General features: G+C 43.1%; 1 protein-coding gene and 1 pseudogene across 2 annotated transcripts in view; one reads left to right on the top strand and one right to left on the bottom strand.

Moving 5' to 3' along the window:
* LOC144155716 (E3 ubiquitin-protein ligase AMFR-like) overlaps positions 1–25,162 on the bottom strand; it is a 75,788-nt gene that overhangs the window by 10,340 nt on the left and 40,286 nt on the right. For both annotated transcript variants that reach the window (XM_077687329.1, XM_077687330.1), the window contains 9 exons: positions 19,044–19,196; positions 15,044–15,084; positions 13,155–13,287; positions 6,513–6,646; positions 5,726–5,836; positions 3,423–3,625; positions 3,224–3,333; positions 2,863–2,988; positions 2,675–2,740 (listed from right to left, as the gene is read on the bottom strand). In XM_077687329.1, the coding sequence (XP_077543455.1) occupies positions 2,675–2,740; positions 2,863–2,988; positions 3,224–3,333; positions 3,423–3,625; positions 5,726–5,836; positions 6,513–6,646; positions 13,155–13,287; positions 15,044–15,084; positions 19,044–19,196 (1,077 nt within the window). The remainder of the gene's footprint in view (positions 1–2,674; positions 2,741–2,862; positions 2,989–3,223; positions 3,334–3,422; positions 3,626–5,725; positions 5,837–6,512; positions 6,647–13,154; positions 13,288–15,043; positions 15,085–19,043; positions 19,197–25,162) is intronic.
* On the top strand, positions 509–2,576 carry LOC144141152 (uncharacterized; annotated as a pseudogene).

Here is a 25,162-nt window from a genome sequence, read left to right on the forward strand (position 1 = left end):
ATGTGGAGTCAACTGGGGCTGTCGGGAAAGTTCCAAGCTGCACAACACTACATTGAGAACCTTTGCAAGCCTTCACAGAAAATATACTTTACCTGCGACGTGCCACACATCGTCAAGTGCATTCGGAACCATCTCAAGAAGCACACCTATGGAATGGTTTGAAAGGAGGGAAGACGGGGTAGCGTAAACTATTATCACCTATTTATTTTCTTTCAGGCCGGCGATCTTCCAATCAAATTTGGACATTGCGTCTCGCTTTATGACGTGGAGAAGGACAAACATGTGCGAGTAGTTCCCAAGCTGACCATTTTGCCCCTGACAATCTCCAAAAGAGGTGCGTCAGACTGGCCACAGAGGTACAACTTTCAGTGAGTGCGTGTTATTTAGCTTTAATGAGAATGTGCTTCCCTTACAGCTGTTTAGTCATGGAACAGCTGTTGGCATGAGGGTTCATCGAGAAGCCAGAACACCAGGCCTGGAAGATTCCGTTGGGAATGAAACGTTCACGATGATGCTGAATGACCTTTTCGATGCGTTGAACATCAAACTGCCATATCGAGGAATCAAGTGCCACTCAAAGGAAATACAGGTAAGACCAACATTTGTTGATCTATAGATCTTTAGACTTTGTGTAGGATACCTTACCACCTCTCTGTAGCCTTATTCATGTTCATTCCAACATTCCAAATGTGTTTAGCGGGTTAAACATGGTAGCTCAATTAGGGAATGCCATTTTCAGGTCATCAAGGATTTCTTAGACCTGCCGAATTTGACTGAGCAAAACGCAGCAGAGAAGAACCTGAAGCTGTTCGCATCGCAGCAAACCACGGAGTCTTTTTGTGTTACCTTGATGTCCACCCTAGACATTTATCGAGTTGGAACAGGGTGCCCACTACGTCCTGACGGCCAAACTGAATCAGGACCCCCTGGAGGCACTTTTGCTGCTATTTAACAGTGGGATGCATACAAATTTTGTGCCAATTGTTGGCTCTTTTTTTTTTCAGCGGCACTTTGGATTGGCACAGTCATTTGGAGGAGACGAGTCCCATCCTACAGTGATAAACTTCACCCATATTTTTTGCCTGCTTAGTTTATACACACTTGCAAAAACAGTCCTACGTGGCGGCGTAGAAGGTGCAGCTATCTCCGTGTTCATCGGCGTGAAGGACACCTTGAAGGAGACCCGAAATGTTCACCAATCGCACAAAATCGCTACTCAAGAGCCGGTCCAAACCAAACTTCAGGGTGTGACGCTGAATTCTGACACTGCACTAGAACTTGCCTGCTGCGACACCGACGACCCGAAGGCATTACCTTTCCAGCTATGTAATTCACAAGATTGGAAAGTGCACACAATGCTTCCAGTGCACAGCAGATATCAGCTTTGAGGTGCCAGCCATTGGCTGTGACAGTGACCTGACGAACTACAGGGACTTTAAGCAAGGGTCATTGAAGCACCTGTACCTAACTCGGAAGATATTTTGCTACATGAAAGCCCTGAACAAGAGTATTTCAAGTTCTCTGGATAAGTCGGGCCTCAGTGGCAACGCATTTTGGGACGCATTAGACAATCTAGAGCAGTGTGACATTCCTTTGCTTGGATGTGTGGACCACACATCTGTCTACGTGTGAAGTGTTGAACTTTTTTCATTATAAAACGCATGCATTTCTACTCAAGAGATGCGAACGGCCGCCTGGAGAGCAGCCACAAAGTAGCTGTGGCCTGCTTTAAACTATGCGCGTCTGCCACCTTGTACCTTTTAGCATGCTGTGAAATAAAACGACCGTATTTGTTTTTGAGTGAACATCCCTGTTTTCCTTGGAAGATAATGACCCTCCTAGTTTATATTCTTCACTATCACGCTTATGCAGCTGCTCAAAGCTGCTAAGAGTACGTACGAAGTTATCAAAGGATAATTGTGAGTGTAGGTAAGCTTTTAGTTTTGTAGAGGAGAGCGGCTACAGAATGAAATAAGCAGCACGGAGGTAATTAGGGCAAGTCCTTCTACTTTCCGTTTCGTGCCTTTTTTTCTTGACCGGAGGAGGGGAGGGGGCTACATATAAAACACCTATATGCGCAAAAACAATGATGCAAATATATTCTAATTTGTGTTTCGTCTGTTTAGATTGAACGGTCTTGTGGCACTCTAAACAGCTAGACCAGCCCATTGCACCCAAGCGTTTCCCTCGTACCGTACTGGACCCGAAGGTGGCAAAAAAGATCATCAAACAGCAGTTACAGAAAATTTGTTTCACGTTATTGGAAATTTTGTACCCGTAACTAACAGGGTCAAGCAACGAGAGATCAAATGGGAGCTTTTAAAAGTAACTCGGTGTCTGCACGGCTTCGCTGCCATTGCAGCTCGCCACATCGGCTAATGCAGAAATCTTCACAATTCAGGCACGTAAATGCCTACGTAACGAGACTGCCAAATTAGCATATAGAAATTGTGACACCACCGGCCCAAGAACAACCACGTTCGCGCTCCGTCTGCAGACGAATGCTGCATTACAAAGCGTCCGCCGGGCTGACCAACCGGGCTGACTGTGGCAGCAGTGCCACCTACGGAAACTGAGAGGGGACGCGTTGTTGCAGCGCTTTCCGGCGGAGCTTTACAACTGACGTAGATCTACAAATGTTACCCACCAACAGTGACAGGAACACTGGGGTTACCTGAAAGCCACTGTTGTAAGCTGTGCTCCGGCTGTTCCGAGGTACAGCAGCCTGGTACATGGACGTCTGCAACCAAAGCAGCAAAATCACTAGATTACAACACGCAAGACAAAAAACAGCTCACTCAAGCAAGTGGCATGGAGCAGATTCAAAGCAACAATGGACCCGAGCCTTGGAATGTATCTTACCGGGGGCGGGACGAGGCGTTCATCTAGGATGTTCTCGATTGTCAGCTCCACTGAACGAGTGCTACGCAGGTCCTCAACGATGAGGTTCAGTGGCATGCTTGGAAACATTTGCTGCACTTGGCGTGCCTGCACAATGATGACCATCAGTTGTTAGCTCGAACACTCTCCTAGTGCAGCCGCCAAAATAAGCAGCAGTGACAAACTTTAGCTCATAATGTTGCCTGTGCCAGCCTCAAAGACGCCCAGCCAACAAAGCAACAAGCAACTCGGCTTTCCTGGGAGAGTGCTCACTTCTGAGGTATGCTTTAGAGCAAGACAATGCAGCAGTTAGGGGGAAAAAAAAGGAGGGGCCCATCCTCACCATGTTATCCAGCTGCGAAGTCTGCACTGGAGGTGGTGGCTGCCCGCCGAGAAGGTTGGTGTGCGTCACTTCTACGGAGAAGCTTGGCAGCCAGCTCACGTAGCGCGATCCTGGACACAGTTGGCAAATACGCAGTCGGTGTAAAGGTTTGTGGTGGCCATGATGAGCGGGGGAGCCCACAGAAGCACCCCTGGCTTACCGTCGAAGTGGAAGAAGTGGTTTGTGGTGGCATTCTGCGGGTGCCGGGGGGCATCCTCTTGGCCCCCAAGGGCACCCAGCAACAGGGCGGTGTTGCGACCCTCGTCCCGAAGGCTCTCCCCGGGCAGGGCTCCTGGCTCGGACAAGGACATGCGGCACGTGGGGCACGAGGTGTCCTGCTCCAGCCACGACCGCAGGCACGAGCTGCACATCACACACACGTGCTGGTCACCAGCGGTCGAGAACTTGCTGTCGCTGGGAATCACTTTTCCTTGTTGCTCGTACGAAACATGCCTGCCTCTGGAATTCCTATGGTGCTATTGAGAGACACGACAACGGCAGACGAGGCTAGCGGGATGATGATTTGGTGCTGCGATTAATGTATAAATTGCATAAATTTTCCTTCCTTTGCCCTCAGCTTTACATTCCTACATGTTGCCTCAATGTATTAAAACTATTTTTACAGTTAGAATGATGAAAATTGGGGGACATATGTAGTTCCTTGTTCTGGTTGTAGCCACAAATTTTGTTTTTGAGTAAAGCAACTATTTCTTCAAAGTTATTTAGATTTTTAGATTAAATTTTGCGACAGCTTTTGTTAAAAAAAAAAAAAAAACTTATGGATATGGAGCTGAACAATGTATCGGTCAACTGCGCAGTTATGGGCTGCAATAAGGCTAACATCATCATATTATATCTGCTAAAGCAGATGTTATGACCATTTAAAGTTCAGGCTTGAAAGACAAAACTAGTTTCCCTGGTTTCCACTTTTCAAGCCTGAAATTCAAATGGACATAACTTTGGCTCCAACACAGACAGAATGGTGATATTAGCCTTATAGCACTCCTTGACTTGTGCACAGTTTACTGGTACCATGTTCAGCTGCATCTCTCATGTAGCCGAATATCGCGAAACTATCTAAGTCGACTATTCATGGTCAACTAATAATAGTATTAGTATTAGCTTTGAGGAGGAGGAAAGAAAAACCCTACCACTTTTCACTGAGCAGTGAATCATAGAGGTTACACAATGTCAGGAACACCTTACATATGCTGGAGATACTCAAAGCTTGATCTTGTGGCTTCTACGGTACATCATACTGATGTCGATGTTGCAGTGTGCTGCATACTGCACTATTCCATCGATGAAATAAGTAACATATTAATATACGCACAATGCCATACATGTTGCTACTTCCTCATAAAGCATACTAGCATGTAAAGTGAACTGCATAATAATTTCAAGTCCACAAACTGGTGTCAGTACTACAACATTTTCTCGCTATCCCAGTCCTTTGTCTTACATACGTATTTCCATCTTCTGTATGTGCCCATTAGACTGTTTAACATGAGCAATGGTCGAAGCACAAATCTCAGTCCAATCCTAGCATAACAAATGTAATTCATTGTTCGTGCTTCGCCATGCATGCTTGGAAAAAGCACGACCATCTTCTATTCCTACTGCTCCCGAACTTTGTTTTTGAAATACCAGTCTGCTTCAATGCCTTCTGTCAAGTGTTGTGCTGCACTCTGTACCATACTACTTGTTTCGTGTCAAAAAGGGGCAGCCAGTACCACCCAAAGGCACTGTCTCCTGATGCACATTTGACAACCCTGATAAAATGTTTTCCTTAGCAGTAAGCCTATGGTAACAATGAAACATTATGCAGAGATGATGCAATGTGAGTAACACATGCAACACTTTTATTGAGAGACCACAGTACCCTCTACATGCTACGATCTCCAATATAAAAATCACATGTACAACTCCTCCAGAAAACCACAAGAACTACATTCCAACACATACGCTTGTTAACAAGCACATGAAATTGCAAAAAAAAAAGTTCTTCCTTAAAAAAAAAAAAAAAAACACTGACACATGCACAAGTGCATTACACTTGCGCATGTGGATGTTGGACATTATCCAGTCACATCACAAGAAGAACAGTTCGCATCATTTCACGTCACTGCCATAGTTGTTGCGGCTGCTGCAGATGTTGCATGGTATTTTTTTTCCTTTGGACTGAATAAATGATGAAAAGCATGTTCATTTGAGCCCATCTATGCAATGCAAACACAAACAAAACGTTGACAAATTCACTTCAGTGTTCCTTTAAGGTGCCAAGAAAAATAGCCAAGCACGAAAAACTACATGCGTGGGGGGATCAAAACATCAACTGACTGGACAGTGCACTCAATCTCCACAAAACTCTTTTGAATTTCTAGCACGACACTATGGTACAACTTTCCTTACCGTGCCTTCTAGTACAGCAGCCCTGATAGCTGCAAAACAATGAATGCTTACTTGTGGAAGAGATGGCCACACGGTAGTTTCCTGGCCGACTCCATGTGGTCCCAACAGATGGCACAGTCATCACTATTTTTTTCCAATTCATCAGCTGTGGCCATTGGGTAGCTGTGGAAAATAGCACACGGGTACATGTACATCTTGCGAAAGCTGAAGAGCTGAAGAACGGAAAAATGGCATGCACTCGGCGGCATCGCAGTAATGGTGTAAGTTGAACTGCCAATGTGTGGTACTTATTAACGCACGCAATCAATGCTTTCTGGGATCCTTGGCTAGGGCATGGCTGAACACAGCACTAGGGTGCAGCTCAATGCAGTCTTGCGCGCAGTCTGCGTCAGCATGCGAGGAGCTTGCCTGCAGCAAATGCCCCACTGATGCCGTTCTCCCCATCACAAAAGAGTAGGTGCAAGCCCAAAAACCTCGTTTTGTAATGAATGCTGCTGATGTTCAAGCTTTTTGAGCCTCAAACAGAAGACGTTGACAAACAGCAGTCTCTTCAACTGTTTGAGACATGGAAACTTCCCCACTACAAAAATAACTACCGAAAACAAAGGCCCTTAAATAAATACACACTACTCGCAAAAAAGCATTTCAGCTATGCACTCATACATAGAGATTGTTGGGACAGTACTTCTGGAGCTGCCTGCTCAACGAAAAATTTCAGGACTGTCACATCTACAGACCATTCATGGCAATTAGCTAAAGAAAGGGCTTAGCTTCTTCCAAGGTGTAATTAATGCAGAGTGAGCTTTTTCTAGAGAATGCCCACGTCAGACTGACTTACTTGGCTTCCATGTGCTTCACAACTCGCAGGTAGTTCTTGTGTTTTTTGACACGTCTCTGGATTTCATAAAACAGGTATCGCAGCTGCATCAGTATCACCAGGCTGGCCATTGAGAGGAATATATTTCCCCAGAGCTGGAATGAAGACGGTGGATAACAGCAGGAAATAAATGGGACCTCTCAAGTGGGGCTTGCACTAACATTATTCATGCAACAATTTTATTTATGGTTAATAATTATTGGCTATAAGTCAAGTTATTAGATTAATAAATTATAAAGCTAATAGTTACAAATTTTTAAGTCGTGGTTAATGATTATTGGGCTAATGAGTGGTTACAATTGTAAAAATGGAACAGAAATGGTGCTAGTACTCTTTTGGTGACTCTAATGTATAAAAACTGGAGCTTTGCAAACTTTTCTTTTTCGTAGAGAGGTGGAGTTGTAGTTCCAGAGTAAGCACCCAGAAAGGCATTGTCTTGTGGAGTTCTGGTTCTACTACTACTGACGGCTAGTATGGAGGCTATCTACTGATGGTTGAGGAATGCAAAAGGTGTCTATAAAATGAGGCACCCAGTGTTCCTGAAGTTGTTGAGCTGCCATATTAAGACATGACTGCTGCTAATCGCTGCCTTGGGTCATTAAATGAAAAGGTACAGCTTTTGTCAAACTTTTCTAGGCCATATTACGTTCGTGGGCCACAAAGAATTCAAAGCAGATGCTTTACATTTAACTGTTACCAAACCCTTTTATGTTTATGTTTTATGTTTAAGGTGCTTTCTTACTGTCTAGGCCATGCAGTAACTGCATAGGCCTTCAAAATTTAAAGTAAAAGCTCACCTTTCAAGCGATGCTGAAACATTCTATGCCAGAAATCTAGAGAAAACACCCTTCTTTCTTACTAAAAGGATTTGGTAACAGTTAAATGTAAAGCATTTCCTTTGAATTCTTGTGGCCCACAAGCCTAAGACATAGCCTAAAAAATTTTGACAAAGGCTGTACTTTAGCTTGGTCAACTGAGTACAGATTCCCTGCATAAACAACAACCATTAGTAATGCACAGGAACAATACATTAGCAATAATAATAGAGAAAACCATTTACAGAGAAAGCACAGGCTCTTAGTGGTTCAGCACAGTAAACCGCAGCTGAAGTACTACAAAGGCTGTCTCTACATCAAGCATTTCACCATAACTATGGCGCAGCATTTTTTGACATTCGTAAGCCACATGTCTGCTGTGGTATTTTTTCCAAGGACAATTTGAGTTCAAATGCTTACACAGTGTAGCAAGAACCATAGGCCCCCTATCCCAATCCTTGATATCTATCACCCCATGCGTCAACTAGTGCAATAAGTGATGGTGTTACAACTAATAACCTGCAAATAAGGTGCCTTCTTACTTGTGAGTGTCTCAGTTTCTGCCACAGACTGCACTGGCTGTGTGGTAGCAGCCTCGAGGCACGCGCCAAAAAAAATTAACAATGCTGGAAGCCTTACACTTGCCGGCGAGGAAGCACCATGCCCTCTCTGGCGGTGTCAAGAACAGAGGGAGCATGATGTCGTATTCGGAGGGGCGTACGCACACATCGGTATCTCGGGCCCCAGTAATGCTTCCAGAAGGTGACAAGCCCACGAAATATGGGTGGTGGAAAATATGCACTTGAAAGCAACCTCTCACTGAATCGCATGTGCCTTTGCCACGTGACTTGCCCTTGTTTCAGGGGACGTCACGCATAGGGTTACGACTTCCACAAAGTGGGGTGGATTGGAGCCACATGCCAAAATCAAATTGAGCTTGCAGTGACATAACCATACTGCAACAATCCCCAACTTCATGTCAGCACTTAGTATACGGCTATGCTTGTGGATTGCCCCCAGTGTGTTGGAATGCATTAGGCTGCTTTAGCTAAGCACTTTTGCATAATTTCCCATTCACACAACATAAAGACAGCTAAAGATGATCGATCCATATTTCTGTCAAGTGGGCCACCATGCATTCAGCCTCGACATCATTTGCACCACATAGCCCCCACGAAGAAAAGCAATCAATGCTTCTCAGAGAGAAGTGTAAGGTGTGTGCAAGTTGGATGGTACTTGAAAAATGCATAAAATCTGCAACATGCTACCCAGTGAATTGCAAGATAGTTCTTGCCTAAAAATCTAACTGGGCCCGGCATCAGACAGCAGTGGAAAATGAGGGTTGAGGGTTGGGCGAGTCGGTAATGATGCATCTCGAAAAACAAACTGCGCTTGTGCCGTCTTCATGTGTTCTTGTCCCCGTTAATGTGCGCGCAGTTTGTTTTTCGAGTGGAAAATGAGTTCCACGAAACAAATTTCAATCTAGAGGTTCTAGGAGCCACAAAACAGCAGGAAAGCACTGCAGTATGACTGCGCACCCAATTCGTATCCCCAAAGATTGCTCGAAATGAGAACCAGAACCTTATATACGAAATGGAAGGTCACAGCAGCAAGGACTACCATATTTGAACGATTCTAATGCGCCCCCGATTGTAATGCGCAGCAGAATTCAACACCTGGAAACCACAAAAATAACTTGGTGCCGATTCTACACCGCACACGAAATAATGCAACTAACAGACGCCTTAAAATTGCACAAAACATTGAATTAACATAAATTGGCACATGCTGTGGCCAGCTAAAGCCCTTCTGTGAAGCTTTGCACTTAAAAATGTGGTCTCCTTGTTATCGTCAATCGCGAACACATGACTCTGGGATGCCTTAAGCATGGGATGGTGCCCGGTTCAATTCCATTTCCGTGAAGATGACTGCTTTGCATATGCATGAAGCCTCCATCACTCATTGAGCCGCTTCATTTAGGTTTAGAGTTGGCAGTTCCAGTTTTGAGGTTTTTGAGTTTTGAGTCCGATTCTAATGTGCAGGTTTTTTTAATGCCTATTTTCATTAAAAAAAGGTGCTTGCTAGGATTGTGCAAATACGGCAAATGTCTACAGTGACAGGATAACAAAAGAGGGCAACAGGAAAGGCAATTTTATACTGAAGGTCTGCCTAAGACACAGTGAACTAGAAAGAATTCTGTAAGTAGATGTCTAAAATCAAATTGAAAAATGCAGACTTGCTTTACCAAACACACCTTTGCTCCATTCTCTGACCAACACGTTAACCCCCCCCCTTTCCTTTACTCCCCCCTAACTCATTACCCTTGATCCTATTACTTTTAACAGAGCACAGTTTCGAGCAGCAAAGACGAACTTTCAACAAAGATAGCATAACTTGGCAAACCAGAAACCTCAAATATGTTTCCAAAGAGAAAAACTGTGTAAAGAAGGACAGACATGCAAAGTTTAACAGATTTCTGCACGCATAAGCAGAGAAAATACTAAACATAGAAAGGTGTGCGAATATTCGAAACCTCGAATACTTCACGAATAGTGTTTGCTGTTTGATTCGATTAGCAGTTCTCGAATATTCAAAATTAACGAATCATAGCCCAATAAAAGTTGGTTCTGCCGCATGACCTGCAAACTTCATCGCATAGAAGGCCCCATTGGGTTAGCTTTTTTGCATGACGCCAACGCTGTGCAAAAAAAGCCAAACCTGTGTAAGCCTTGCGCGAAACAAGTGCATGATAGCTTTGGTGTATGTTAGCTGAAAGGGAACGTTACTTATAAAACTTCTAAGCCAAAAAATGCTTCTTGTCAATATGGTAGCATGAGTGGGGAGTTAAGAGTTGTAACTAGTTGTCCATGAGTTTTTGAATATCCAAATTTTGAATAAAAGTTGGCTTTGCCACATGGCATACAGACTTCAAAGCTTTACCCCATGGCACGCCCCTTTGGGTTGGCTATACCATATCCAATAGCACACCCAGCAAGAGCCCTTTTTCAATATGGGGGTACTGTACCCAGTAGACTCCCGTATTCACAGCATGTTAAGGCATCAGCATTTTAACATGGCAATGTGTGCCCAACTTTTGCTCCACTGCTTTGCCATCTCGTCTATATCAAAAATTTTTTGTACCATTTTCTTATCAAGCACTAGTACATAAACACTTGGATGTGCTACGCACTGACTGGGCCAAGTTTTTTCTTTACATTTTCAAAGCTCCATACATGTTAAAGTAAAAATATTCATATCCAAAAATATCCGATTCGATTCGCAGTCTCAAATTTGATATCTGCTCATCCAAACTAGCTATGCATTTCCTCCACCTATCTGAGCTTGTTCAGCTTATTACTTACACTATCATTTTTGGTGAAACAAATTTTCGTCACTCCGAAAGATTTGCATAATCAAAATTCTATTGCATAAGGTACTTGGGTTCACCTTAGCCAGTTATGTAGGTAAAATCACTTTCAAGTTAACAAGGCCTTTTGGTCTATTTGACTACACTAATCCTTTCCTGTTTAAAGCAGCAGGCCTGAGACCATCACTGGAAGTACGCAAACACACCCCGAGTGATGCCCCTAGACTCGCAAGCTAGCTTCTCGGCACCATAGTGTACAATAACACACACCGGGCTACACAGCCAGTGCTGTAAGTAGGTAACCCCAGCGAATAAAGTAGTTCTTGCAGTTCACCATTATCATCACCACCACCATCATCAGCCTGTTTGTGTCCACTGCAGAACCCCAGCCTGATCACCCAAAGGTTTCCAGCCCCTTCAATCGTGTTTTCGTGTCATTTCTGCAATGAACCCTTGGGCTTCCCTACTTTGTTCACCACCCCTTGGTAGCCCCTCCGTCACACGCATGGTCCGCCTCTCGTCCTTCATCTGCATTACATGACTCGGCCAAGCCCACTTCCTTCACTTAATTTGAACGAGAATGAACCACACTGCTGCTTCTTTGCTTCTGTTACCCCTAGACCCTTTCCATGGCTCGTTGAGCTGATCTACATTTTCTTTCTAAGTGCTTAGGGAGACCCCAAGTTTTTGCCTCGTTTGTCATTAACGGCAGTACACACTGCTATGAAAATTCTTGCACGCATGTAAATATAAATGCATGCCCCTTGTATGCTCCTCATTATCAGCAATAACTATTGTGCTTGTCAGGAGGAGGAGCCCATAGAGAAAAATCCAACTGTGGTACACAGAATACATGTCCCATGCACAGCATGACTATTAGCTGCATTTAGTTTTAAGCGCTCGCATGCCTTGAAATACCACTTGCTGTGGAGCGGTACATAACTGTTCTTATCCTTGCCCTTCAAATGAGCGGTAATTTATGATAGGTTATTATGTTACAGTTAAAACTCAATCTAACGAAGTCACCAGGAACCACAGATTTTTTCGTTAAATCGAGAACTTCGTAAAATCGGGACTGTCATTTTACAAGCAGTTGATTCCATAAATTCGAAGTCTAAAAAGGGGTACATCCCCACAGCAACCATGGCACTGTAATTGCTGCGGCCGCGACGCTCCGTGAGCCCCAACAAGGCACCTTAGCAAGTTAACAACGTCCATCACCCGACCTGGAGTGGGCACAGGAGCCTCTTCTGGGTTGCCAGCATCCTCTGACATCTCTTGTGCGCCAGAAACCAACTGTACTAGATGACTTGTTTTTTTTTTCTTCTGACGTGGCGTAATACTGTTTGTCGTGTTTTGACGAAAAACTTTCGAAACTAGAACTTTTTAGATGAGTATGTTTCTCGAAATCGGAATGGCACTGAATCTACTTCGTTAGTTCGAGTTCGTAAAAGCATTGAGCCGTACAGGCACCTGCGGGGTAATCCGAGTTTGTTTGTTGGATCGGGAAATTCGTAAGATCAGGTTTTGTTAGATCGAGTTTTGACTATTTGCTATCCAAGAAAAACAACATAATTCCATACTTTCTCCCACATTTAAATTATGCACAAAACTGTTTAATAATCACTGTTTCCTTTGTAGCAACCTATCTGGTTGCTTAGAACATACAAACCACCACTATGCGGTCAAAAAATACTTATACTGGCTCAAGAAATGAGACCCGTGAGGCTAGTAAATTGAACTTTAATGGGCTGCGGGCCAATTAGACCGAAACGTGAGAAGAGAGTATGCATACAGGTGCAAATGCTTACCCAGTACTGCAAAATTCAAGTGCATAGTATGTGTTAACTTGTCATTTGAATTCAGGGCATTGATGCTCTATTTAAAAAAATTTCAATTGTTTCACTTCTGCTATTTCTCCACCGGTGGGTATTCCTCACTTCCAAATGCGTTCACATGGCAAGATATTACTCAGATATAAAAGTGAATGGCTGTGCTTTCACAAACCTTTTGCAAATTCAGCTTCTCAATTTTGAGCTCAACATCTTAAGCTAGAAAGACCTAACATTTCAAACATGTCTAGTCATGAAATTCTGAGAAAAAATAATTCTATGCATCTGATTGTCGAACTACAATGCCACAAGCCTGGTTGATACAGTTCCTGTAGCCATGAACTATGAAATATTCTGCTGCCAAATGCATATGTGAAAAATTAGGGGCACACAGGGAAAGACCATAAAAACAAGGAACATTCTAACATGATAAAACAAATTCACTTCAAGGGAAAACGTTTCCTCTAGCACACTTTGTTTTGACATTACCGGGTGCCATGTCTTGTTTCAGTGTCAATTTACATGGCCAGGTGGTTCTGGGACATCTACCTCTATGGCATGCAAACAAGAACAATGCAGTAACACGAACCAGCATGTGAAGGTCATGGCAGAAGTCAATGGCAAGTGCTGTCAACTCAAAGCACAGCTCTGCATAGTACACGTACGCAGCACGATTTTCCCACACTTTCTCATGGTGAACATCCCACAGGTGGATCCCATATCTGTGGTCAAAAGAAAGCACATGCTATGCAGTACTCTGCGAGAGACTAGAACTGCTCACTCGCATATGTACTTGAAATGCATTTTACAGGCCAAAAGACACTAAACATGCTAAACAAGTGTAAACAGCCTGACAGACAGCTATAGTATGCAGAATGACGCAACAGCAAGGGTTATGCTTACATTTAATAGCACTGGACATGTCTTACAAGGCCATCCTAATTTCCGTTTTTTTTTTTTCAAGGTTTCTATATATATACTAACACTAGTATGTTGAATGCTTAGAAACGTTCACTATCCTGACCGTTACCATCCTCTTAATTAGTTCATAAAGCACACCTAAGGAAGCGACAAGAAAACAGACTGGTGGTCAAAGCAGAATATGTGTATGCAAAATTTTGAGTGGTAATACAGCACACCTTTCCTAAGCTTTTTCTTTTCATAATTATTTATATTTTTAAGTTCACCAGCACAATACCCTGGTATACTCTACCTTTTTAATGTTAACAAGTAAAAAATATGGTCTACATTTAACGGTGCTTATAAGCATAAGCTTACCTTCAAAGTAAACTTGAGTTGCACACATATACTAGTCTAAAAACTCTGGTGCCCATGGTGCAAATCCGATCAAGCAGTCCAGCCAGAAATTAAAAATACCTATTTTTAGGCACTACTTTTATTTTCTTCACTGGATGGAGTTTCGTTCACACAGCTGATTCTTATTTTCTTGCGCCAGCTCGTCCTCACTGTTTGAAGGTCAGACTCCACTGCGCCAAAGAGGGGTGTGATGAAGGCAGCAACAGGCATGGCGGTGCTTTATACAACCTGGTTGCTAACCGTGGGCAATCTGAGCGGTAGGTGTGGCACATAAAATGTGCCACACCCACTATAGCTACATTTTCTGTCCAAAAGGGGTGATACATTAAATGCAGAGGGGGGAAAATCCCAAATTTTCACGACTAACACGAGGGAAGCGCATTTACTATGCGAGAACATTTTAACACACTGGCATGCGAACAAATACCTAACACTGAGGTTCATTAGTTTTATATCCCAAGTATGCATGGATATAACCACATAGACGAGAAATAAACAAACAAAAATAACACGAGACTGCTGATAGAGGAAGTGTGAATGCCATAATTTTGGTTCTGTGTTGGAGATGCGGAGCTGTTTTTTGTGACACCCATGTGGGTTGAACATAGGACTAAATTGCATTGTGGCTGGTGCACTGAGAAGATCAAAGAACTCCGAAGTGACAGTTTCTCTTTGGCGCTTGTGCTTGGTGCCCCTGTGTGTATATAGTCACTTTATTTCAGTGATGGTGTTCTGCCTTACAACTCGATATGGAGCTACTACGACAAACATTGTGCTAAGGACTTACTGCTTAATGCATCAAATGCAAAGCAGTCCTCTGTACGACAATTCAAGTCTCGATAAAATAATCACATTTGTTGAAGTTTATTAACAACATAAAAATAAATGACTACTTGAGTACTCATTGCAGTATTTGTGGTTGCTGCTGCTTATTTTGTTTTGAAACTCTTCGAATGATTCCTTTTGAAGTTATTTGAAAAAAAAAAAAAAAATCATTATTCACTTCTAAGCCAAAAACCTCAAAGAGTAAATGTAAATACATGTCCAATCACAGGTGGAATACACAAGGCCTCTGGAGCAAGTACACCTCCTGCTAATATCTCATTGAAGGAGCGATTTGCCAACCTACAATGTCTTAGAATCAAGATTAGTGATACATACCTGACTATCACATACAGTGTACGCACTGTGACCAGAGAGCACTGGAAAAAAAAGGGGGGGGGAGGGGGAGAGAAAGGAAGAAAGATAAATGTGTTCACAATCGTACATTTACCATTCATTCAGAAACAGCAGCTATGGTGTCAACCTTAGAAATATAGCAGTCAATAGAAAGAAAGAAAAGAAAAAGTGTGGAGCATACAATATCATCCCCTGGAAAATTAATGATAAAAAAAGCACATTTCAACTTAACTATTTCCTATGGACACTGCAAGCCCTGCAATCAAATTTTTTTTCGCTTTTATTCACTGCATGGGGTGTGCATTGGCCCACAGATTTGTAAGTGCTGGCTCTAAAAAGTAAAGACGCATGTCTGCTGCATGCTTTCTTGCAATAGATGCAATTCCAGTGGGCGAACCATTGGGCGAACAGCATTGGGCCCAGGGAAAACTAACCAATGGATGTTTAACTAGAGGTACTATGTCACATCGCCAACCTGACTTTTTTTCCGAGACATGAAACAGCCACAGAAGGTGGCTTTTTGTGTTCGCCATAAAGCATGGTGCCACTCAGATGGAGCGATTGCCAGCACTGCATGAAAGCCCAAGTCCACCTTAGCCAACTAGCGCATGCACTCTCCATTTACAACCACTCGTATAAAGGAGACACTAAAGAGAGCTTGGTGGAACTATATTTGTGGCTGCTTGTCGTAGACAGAGTTTTATGGGTATTTTCTGCACCATTTGGATTTGCTACTACCTCCATATTGCTCCTAAAACATTAAAGAAACTTGGCTATCATGCGCACTCACCAGCCTGAAAAGCAAAATGTTTAATTACATCTCGGGTGCAAGTTTTACTGCTGATTGGTCTTACGCAAGTCAAAGAAACACTGCCTAAATAAGCTTCAGTTTCAGTTCTTGTCTACTTGGTTATGGGAACATTGTGTTTTTGCTATACTACAAACACACAGGTTTAGAATAATCTTGTGTGCTGGCATAAGTGGATACCGTCAGAAGCTTACAAGATAAGTACTTTGCCACTGCTCTTAACAGTGCCAGCAGCTCCAGCACATGCATGAAGTGTTAAGCACCTAGGCGATCCATTACTTAATTTGTAACGCTTTCCCTACCACATTATTGCACTACCCAGCACATCGTGACCGGCTGCATCGTGAACACTGCATCGCTTGGCCCACATTGGCCTTGTACAGCTGTAACAAGTGACGTGCAACATCCAGACAATCTACTCTGGCAACCCTTTGTCACTTGCTGTGGAAGCGCCCACCAGGATGGCAACAAAGAAGGGCGCGATTGCTGACCCGGGATGCATGGGCACAGTTTATTCATCTCTTGCTTATGCTCAAACGAATGGCGTGGTGACTAGCCTCGTGTAGTCCATACACTTTCCCCTCCCTGCAGTCCACTTTCCTTCCCCCTTCTTGATAAGTAAAGGACTACAGCTATTACTTACAACAGAACTTCCCACAGTGCTTTCAGGCACAATACGCCCGCTTGGTTTGTAGTTTGTAGACTACAGTTTCGATTTGTGTACAGTACGTTTCTTTTTGATTTGGTGGTGATTTGGCAGGGGCCAGACGGCTGCCTCCACGTGTGCTTCATGTGCTACTCATGCTTACAAACACTGCAAACTTCGCAATTAAACTGCACCTACAGCTGATTTCTGGGACATTAGCATCAGTGATTCTGTGGATGATGCCAGATTATCGGACCTCAAGCTGAGAAAATTTTGGGAAATCAACGCCTACGGGAATGATGCCGAAAGCTGACACTTTTTGTAAACTTGCGTTTTTTTGTAGACTTATCGAAGCAGCATCTTGAGAGCTTAGTTTTGGGCTGACAGGTGAAAAACTTTTAAAAATACAGTTTTGAAGAAGACTGCTCTAAGCCCCTATATCAAAAATAATTTTTTAAAAATATATAAGTAGCAAGGCCTCAATTGCATTGAATACTGCATAGAAGTTTGCAAACATCCGGCCAAAAATATACGTGGAGATTCCCACGCCAGTGTTAGATTAGATTTTGGGGGTTTAAAGGAGCCATGAAGAGAAAATGCAAGTTGGTTTTATTCGAAAGATTTCGTGTTTTATAGTGCCCCCAGCGCTTGTCCGGATACAAACGGTGCTTTATTCACTGAGAAATTAAACAATTTAGGTTAAAATTTTGATTTTCCCGCTCAATCGTGCGTTTTTGTGGTCCCAAGTGACATCACTGAAACCGACCGCTCTGCAGCCTAGAGTACCTTCATTCACGCATCCGCCGTACAGGGTAGAGACACGTATACGCTGGCGCCGCCATTTTCGGTTGCTCGCTCGCCGCCGAAGCAAGTCATTGTGTCAAAACCGCGCTAAAATTATCGCCGTAACGCGGTTTACTGAAGAAGTTTGAATCATATTGTCTGTTTCGCGTTGCTAGGTCTCGTGGGAAACGAAAAGAATAACGCGTTGAGCCCGTTGGCCCAATTGCGGCGGCACGGGACCGTTCAAAGGTTGTCTCCACCCTGTACAGCGGTGTTGGTTTGTTCCCGCGTTTCTTTACGTTCCGTAACCTAGATGGCGCCACCATACCGTGGCAAGCGTTTTGTTTGTTTTTGCCCGCATTTAAACCTGGCTTGTTTTTGTTCTGGGAGAAAATATTCGTTCCCTGAAACAGTGCTCGCTCGACAAATGGGGTCACGTAAGACACCGTTGCTTGCGTCAATCGGCCAGTGTCGTCTGAGACAACCCCACGCCCCGTAGTGCTGTGCAGCGAAACCAAGCATGCTGTGCGCAGTACGAACAGCAGAACGCATCAGTACTTCTATGTTTACATGTGCTTTCGTAACTTCCACTGTTTGTCCCATCATTCTTATTGCTTTGTAAAGAATGTGCCCTAAATTTAAGCGCAAATCGCTCGTTCGTCTAGTTTGTAAGTTCTACCTAATTTGCGTCTGCTTCTGCCAGCCTCCGCCAATCGCAGAGCTTAGCTCATGTGACGACATAGGTTCTGTTGCGGGAAATGAGCTGGTGGGTCGCATGACCATTCCCGTTTTTCCTAATTATGTAGCTTATTTGAGCGAAGTTTACGTTAAAAGTGGTGTCAGTATGATTCTAACGAGACAATCTTTTGAATGAACCAAACTTGTGTTTTCTCTTCATGGCTCCTTTAACGCACCAAAGCTATACCTGGGCTACGAGATGTGGCGTAGTGGAGGGCTCCAGATTAATTTTGACCACCTGGGGATATTTACCGTGCGCCGAAATCTTGACACACAGGCGTTTTCATATCTCGCCTTCACCTGAAAAGCAGCCACTGCGGCGGATCCCACCCTGTGTTTGTGACTGGAATAATGTCAGGTTCATTGTGAAGATATAATCTGATATCTGAAATAGTCCTGGCACCACTCTGGCTGTTCTTATCTGAACACACCCAGCAGTGTGTCTCAAACAGCAATACGCAAATCTATTTGGGTTTGCTCAGGATGCTATCACTCTTCAGTGAATCTCTCTGAAAGCACCCCCCCCCCCCCCCCTCACCACCCTTTCTTTGTCAGAACTGCTAGTGTTGTCCACACAACAGGAACCCTTCCTTCAGTTGTCTTTCTTTTTTTTTGCACTGTCAGAAGGTGCATAAAAATCCAAACAAGCATAAATGTGCGAGTAAAAACAGTCCAGTTGGAATCTTGAATTAGGCTAGTTGGTGCACCAATACTTATATTATGGGAAACAGCCGGAAAAAGACCAGGTAAAATCAGAAACTGAAATCAAAGCAACAAATCAAGAACACCACACCTTTAGAACATCACAAAATTCATTAAAAAAAAAAAAAAAACACTTGTTTGGCCCTTCCTCACAGCTTTCACCACACGAGGTGTTAGTGACAGATGTATATGTACTAGTTGGGAATCACTGGTCGAAAACACCGGAGGTAAGCAGGATTGTTGCGGCCTTCTGGCACTGGGGAACAAGTGAGGCATGAAGTGGCAGGGAATGACCATGATCTCACCTCGGCAGCCATGAATGCAAATGTGTTGGCACCTGCATGCAAGCCCACGATCACGCAGACTGCAAAGAGGCCCAACGAGAGCAGCAGGATTCCGCACAGCAAGGCCAGCAAGCGTACGTGAGTCAACTTGGGCGTGGTTGGCGAAAACGACAGCTGCAATCAAAAAAGAACCCCCATGTGAACCATATGCATTTCAATCAGTCACATTCACTTTTCTAATGTGTAAATTTGGGTTCTACTCTTACCACAACACGAGCACCTCAAGCCTGCTATTTCCTTTCGTCCTGACCAATAGTCAGATTGCCAATGGACACAATAATCCAATGTCACAAATGTAGGCAGTGCTAGTGGCCTATATAGAATCACGTAGCCCTATCACAGCGAGGGGTGCCTCATTACTGAAGCAACAGGAGACTGGGGAGAGTCATGTTTTTGATACGAGCTCCCCAGTCATTCCTGCTGATCCATCCCAGCTTGCTTTGTTTCTACAGAAGACCATGCATTCATTCTACTATGTGGGCTATCCTATGGTGGTGTTACCTTAGGAACTTAAATAATGTTACACTTTTTGGGTAGGGAATCCTTCAGTATTTTATGGCGCTAATTGTTGTTTTACTGAACAGCTAACGTAATGAAGAACGATCTGTCCTTGCATGCAAGAAATATCACCATGAAAAGAACCCAATATTGAAGGTGGCTTCGTATAAGGGTACAAATGAGTGAAGATATAAATACCAATTATACTTCGCAGCAATGCTGTGTATACTTGATACTGGTCATAGTAGACACGTGATATTATTAGTTATTCTTGTGGCTCCTACTTTGTTACAGCCCTCCAAATATTGAGAAGCCAGGTGGGTACACGTGGAAGAATTTCTGTTTGGAACCAGGCAAACATCATGTGCTACGATAAAATGACATCAAGCAGTGACCATGCTCCCGATTCTGCATAGCCCACGATGAAATGTGCATTTCAGAAGCATAGCAGACAACATTCTCAGTTTTCAAATCTTGCCCTTCATGAAGCTGTACGCTGTGATTTATAACATGATCGGAGTTAAGAAATTTGAAAGAACACTTGTAAGCAAACTCATTATTAAAGGCACTGTGCTAGGGGTGGATCGAGTCTCTACACCTTTTTTTGTAACATCCAGATGAAGTCCGAAAAAACCCTTCAAAGACCTATTTTGCATTTCATCCAAGTAGAAGAGCCCACTACATCCTTTGTACCTTCTTCTGAGTGTACTTCCAAAGGGCGACCATGTTTCATGGCTCTGCTCTCGCCGAGGCCGACACTACAGAGTACATTGCATAAACGTGCAGAAATGTGTCGAGTGGTGCGGTTGTGTTCCCGGTTGTGTTCCCGGTTGTGTTCCCTTAAAACCAATGTCAAGATACTCTTCCCTCTGCATCATTTTTGCCTCTTTCGTTCGCTTCTTCACCCTTGTTAACCCTACATAGATGCTATTAGAGTAAATGTGCTTTGCATGCTCAAAATTAGCATGCTCGAATTACCTCTGTATGCCTCAGTGCATGTCTCTGACAAGTTCCTAAGCTGAAGGCCACAACGTATTCACTAGGTCCACCTTCAGTTAACTAGAGTCAAGGATTGGTTGTGGTGAAGGGGATGTGTGCCCAACTCGCATTCTGTAGACCCGAAGTTCAAATGCCAGAACCAAATTCACTCAATTTTTTAAAAACTTTTATCCTCTTTGTGCCACCAGCCATTTTGGAAACCATCACTTGGTTTGGAAACCATCACCAACACAGACACTGGATGCCAGATTTTCATGTAATGAGGCTTAATGTTCCTCTATTAATATAACAGCAGCAGCAGCAGCAGCGGTTGCTGATGCACAGAATTGTAAAAGCCTGAAAACAGGTATTGTCACCATACGCTTCCCTCCACTATGATTTGTGGCATTATAAATTGTGAGAGGGGAAATGGGTTGGCGGAGCTTGCCTAAGTGTTTCACTGAAACGAACACTGTGGCAGAGACAAGTCAATAGAAATAAATGCACATAGAAAATAAAAATACTCAGCACGTCTTTTTTAAACCAAAATTTCAGCTTTTAAGCCTCATTAAACAGGCTTTCTCACAACCACTGGTAGAAAGATTTCTTTCAGCATCTCACATGCTCTGCCCTGTAGTATAAGTACAGTAAAATATTTAAGTGTATGATTGTGAGCCGTCATCCCCTTTTTCTGTATGTGTCTATAGTATATACAACGAGCAGCAGCAGAAGTCTGAGATTACAGGTAAAATCAGCTACACTGCTGCCCAGCTGTCAATGTCAGGGCCACGTTAGGGAATCAGGGGGGTACTCAGTATACCTTCCCCTAGGTGGCCCCTCTTTGTGCGACAACCTCTTTTGCACCGTGGAAAAATGATCATTTGTTGTTAACCGAGCAAATCATTGCTTGCCAACAAACAGAAGCCAAAGCTTTATGTCAGAAAGAAGCCTTCATTTTTAGAATGTGTTTATCAACCCCCGGTGATTTCTCCCTGCAAATTGCACCAGTGTATCTCCTCGATCGATGCGACTGTCTATTCCGTAGTTTCCCACTAACCTTTCTTCCATTTGCCTTTTACCGACCTTTGTGTTAGTCCCTCATCACAACGATAAACTGCATTGTTGCCTTCTTCAAAGGGGCTTTCAAAAGTGTGATCTCCAAGTTAAAACTATATTAAGTCATTAGTGTCCCTTTACTAGCATCCTACAGGCTTGAGAACACGGCAGAGCCAGCATTGTACAACCTATGATTGGTGCAAGGGTCGCAAAGCTTGGTATTACGCCAGCCTGAGACCTTTGTCTCAATTAGCACTTTACCTTACACTACCCCCCCGCCCCTCTTCCCCTGCCCTCTCCCGCTTCAACCCCCCCCCCCCCCCCCCTCCCAAAAAAGACAAGAAAATACCTTCCTTCACCTTGTATCCATGTCTCTTGGGTACAGTTAAATTCCATAATATGAATAAACTAGACCAGCTAGTTGTTTTTTTTTAAATGTTCATGTGTTCATTAATCATTTATCGAAGTAATGTTAAACCAAATTACCAACACGAGTTTCACAAAGTAATAGGATTTAGGAGGAGTTATCTACTAAAAAATGGACCACATTCATGCTATCAACAAAGTAATTGATAAATTTGTGGAATGCAGCAAAGCTTGGTACCTCATGCTCATAAATTACGAAACAGCAGTTTACATAGTATGTATTTACCAGCAGTCATAGAAGCACTGAGAAATCAGAGTGCTGAGAAAACGTGCTTTGGTCTCCTGGAAGACAGGTATGTATTGTATGGGCTCCTCGACACTTTACAAAAAAGGGAACAAGTTCCCCATTACCAAACAGGTATGTTACTCAAGCAGATCTCTCCCCTAAATCACTTACAGGTTTCTATCATTTTTACAGGGTATTGTTATGTGCAATACTGTTCTTTTCTTTCTTCTTTTTTTTCTCCATGGTCCCAAGACTTTGTTATAACAGCCTTCATTACTGCAAAATTTTTGTGGCTTCTCAACTAACTGCATCAAGTTTCAATCCTAATGATAAAATAGCAGTGCTGGTGACTACTAAACTATGGCATCACTGAAAATTTTCACTTTTTTTTTCTTAAGGAGAATGTAATTCAACAGAGCAAGTTTAAGTTTTATGTATGCATGTCCTCCACAGCAGATAAAAAAATGACAGAACTGATTGTGTGACTGGTGCCAAGCAGAGAGAAGTTGCAACTACCTTAGCCCTACAGACAAGTTGTTGCTAGTTACAGAGCATTGACCTTAGCCCTATGACAAGTTGTTGCTAGTTACAGAGCATTGACCTTAGCCCTATAGACAAGTTGTTGTTGCTAGTTACAGAGCATGTGTAGCGTTTGTTCGGGGTGAGCGAAAGCGCAGGAATTATAGGACCTGTCAAATTTGTATGGAGGCATTTTGCCCTTTGCGTGACACAACCCACCTAAAATGGAATTTTGGCAGGACGCACCTTATCACGTCGCAACCACTCCCCCTCCAGCTAACTAAAATCGACTACCATGACATTCCTGTATGTTTTTTCATCCACATGGCCATTGTAAATGTAGAGACGAAGTGTCGTTGCATGGTGCACGAATAACAGAAGTTGAGTGCCTCAGCAAGGTGGTTATGTTATGGGAGCAGATGTGTCTCTGTTAAAGTGGTCGTGTCATTCTTTGTGGTGTTTTTCATCTTGATCTTTAGACTTTCGGATTCCCTATATTGTTTTTGAATCTGTGTGTCAAAACTGCAGCTGGCGTTCCGCATTTGGAACTAATCATGCCTCGTAACTTCATCAATGCATTCACTAACGAGAGCTTTCATCAATGAAAGCTCTGCTAGCACGCTGGTAACATTTGTTAGGTCAATGGTCTTCCTGAAAAGTGACTGAATTTTTGATGCCATGTGTAACAAAACACCGATGATTAAAGAGCAAAAAATATGCATCGTAAACGTTTCTAAACGTGCCCTTATAAGCAAAAAAAAATCGATATGTCGCCTGCCCTTATTCAATCTCGTTTTGAATCCCAGAGTTTAAGCCGACCTACTTGATGCTAATTCCACTCTTGAAGCCATGGCAAGACATGGCTTTAAGACATGGCTTTTGAATTCCAGTGTTGAAGCCAGCCTACTTTTGATGCTAATCCCCGTCTTGAAGCCATGGCAAGACCTGGGTCAGACGCTTTGGCTATAGCAACAAAGGATTTTTGAACTTTACTATGCCGTAGTTACTTGGTTTCAAATTGCTATAAATAAACTGGCAGGCTGTTTGGTAAGCCAAGTAGGTTTTAAGCATTAGGTTTAAGCATAGGGCTTCACATTGTTGTGAATTTTTTAAGGGGGTACGTGGCAAGTAAAACTATTTTTGTTATTTATGGACCAAATTTAGTCAAATTAGGAGACTTTATGTAGTTAACCTAATAACAAAACTTAACAAAACTTAAATCAGTTTAAAGATATCTTCTATACTTTGAGTTACCCGACTAATTACCTTCACAAAGCCGCTCCAAGATTAATTCACTAATTAGGCAATAACTAAACAAAATTTTTATGTCAGCGTGATCAGGAAGGTCTATTCTGTGCAAAGAAGCTATATTTGATTATTGCTTTATTTCCTTTAGGGGTCCAAAAAGAAAGACAGAAGTTTCACTTTCTTTTTGACATGAAACTATTTGATTTCGAAAGGAAGGTGAAACTTCTCTTGTTCTTTCTTTACGCCTAAAGGATATAATGCAATAATCTAATAGCTTCCTTGCACAGAATAGACATTTCTGATCACACTGACGTAAAAATCTTGTTGACTTCTTGCCTAATTAGTAAATTATGCTGAATACAAGTTTCAGGTAATTAGTCTTCTAACTTAAAAAGTATATATGGTATCTTTAAACTGATTTCAGTTTTGTTGTTAGAATGGTTAGCTACATAAATGCTCCTAATTTGATTCGATTTGGTCCATATGTAAAAAAGTCATTTTACTTGCCACGTCCCCCCCTTAAGTAGTTTTTGAGGGCATGAAAGTCTCATTCAAGGTAATGCACGTGATGTTAATGCTGATCACATGGTCATTATGAAGTTGACGTGAATGAGATGTCACCACTCTGCAGGGGCGTTAAAACAAGGGTACAGGGGGAGCGACGGCTCCCCCTAATGTACAAATCGCCAGTAAAATGGCACCTTTAGACTTCTGGTGAGTCCCCGAAGGCCCTGGAAAAGTTGGTTTATTCCCAGAGGGACTGAAGTAGCAGGCAGAATTCGCTTCAAATCGTGACTGTCGCGCCTTCCACCCCTTGCGCGTATCCCCCACTAGCCACGGCCCATTGTGCATCAGCCAGACAACATTTTGGAGACGGTCTCCCTGCTTCACGCCACAGAGCGAATCATTAATGGTGGCAAAACTACGATTGCCATAAAATCGCGGGGCCTGGCGATGAAAGGGTGTCACTCAGTTTTACTTCAGCTTGAGCATGGAGAGCTTGCAGGCCCCAAGCTCTCTATGCTCAAGCTGATATAAAACTGAGCGACATCCTTTCGTTGGAGCGGCGACGCAGAAGGCCAGCGCTCCATGCTGAGCGCTCTAATCTCAAATTCCCCGTCGAAACAAC

This window comes from Haemaphysalis longicornis, unplaced genomic scaffold (genome assembly GCF_048455015.1).
Source record: "Haemaphysalis longicornis isolate Haplotype H1 unplaced genomic scaffold, Haemaphysalis longicornis Haplotype H1 scaffold_1, whole genome shotgun sequence".
NCBI lineage: Eukaryota > Metazoa > Arthropoda > Arachnida > Ixodida > Ixodidae > Haemaphysalis > Haemaphysalis longicornis.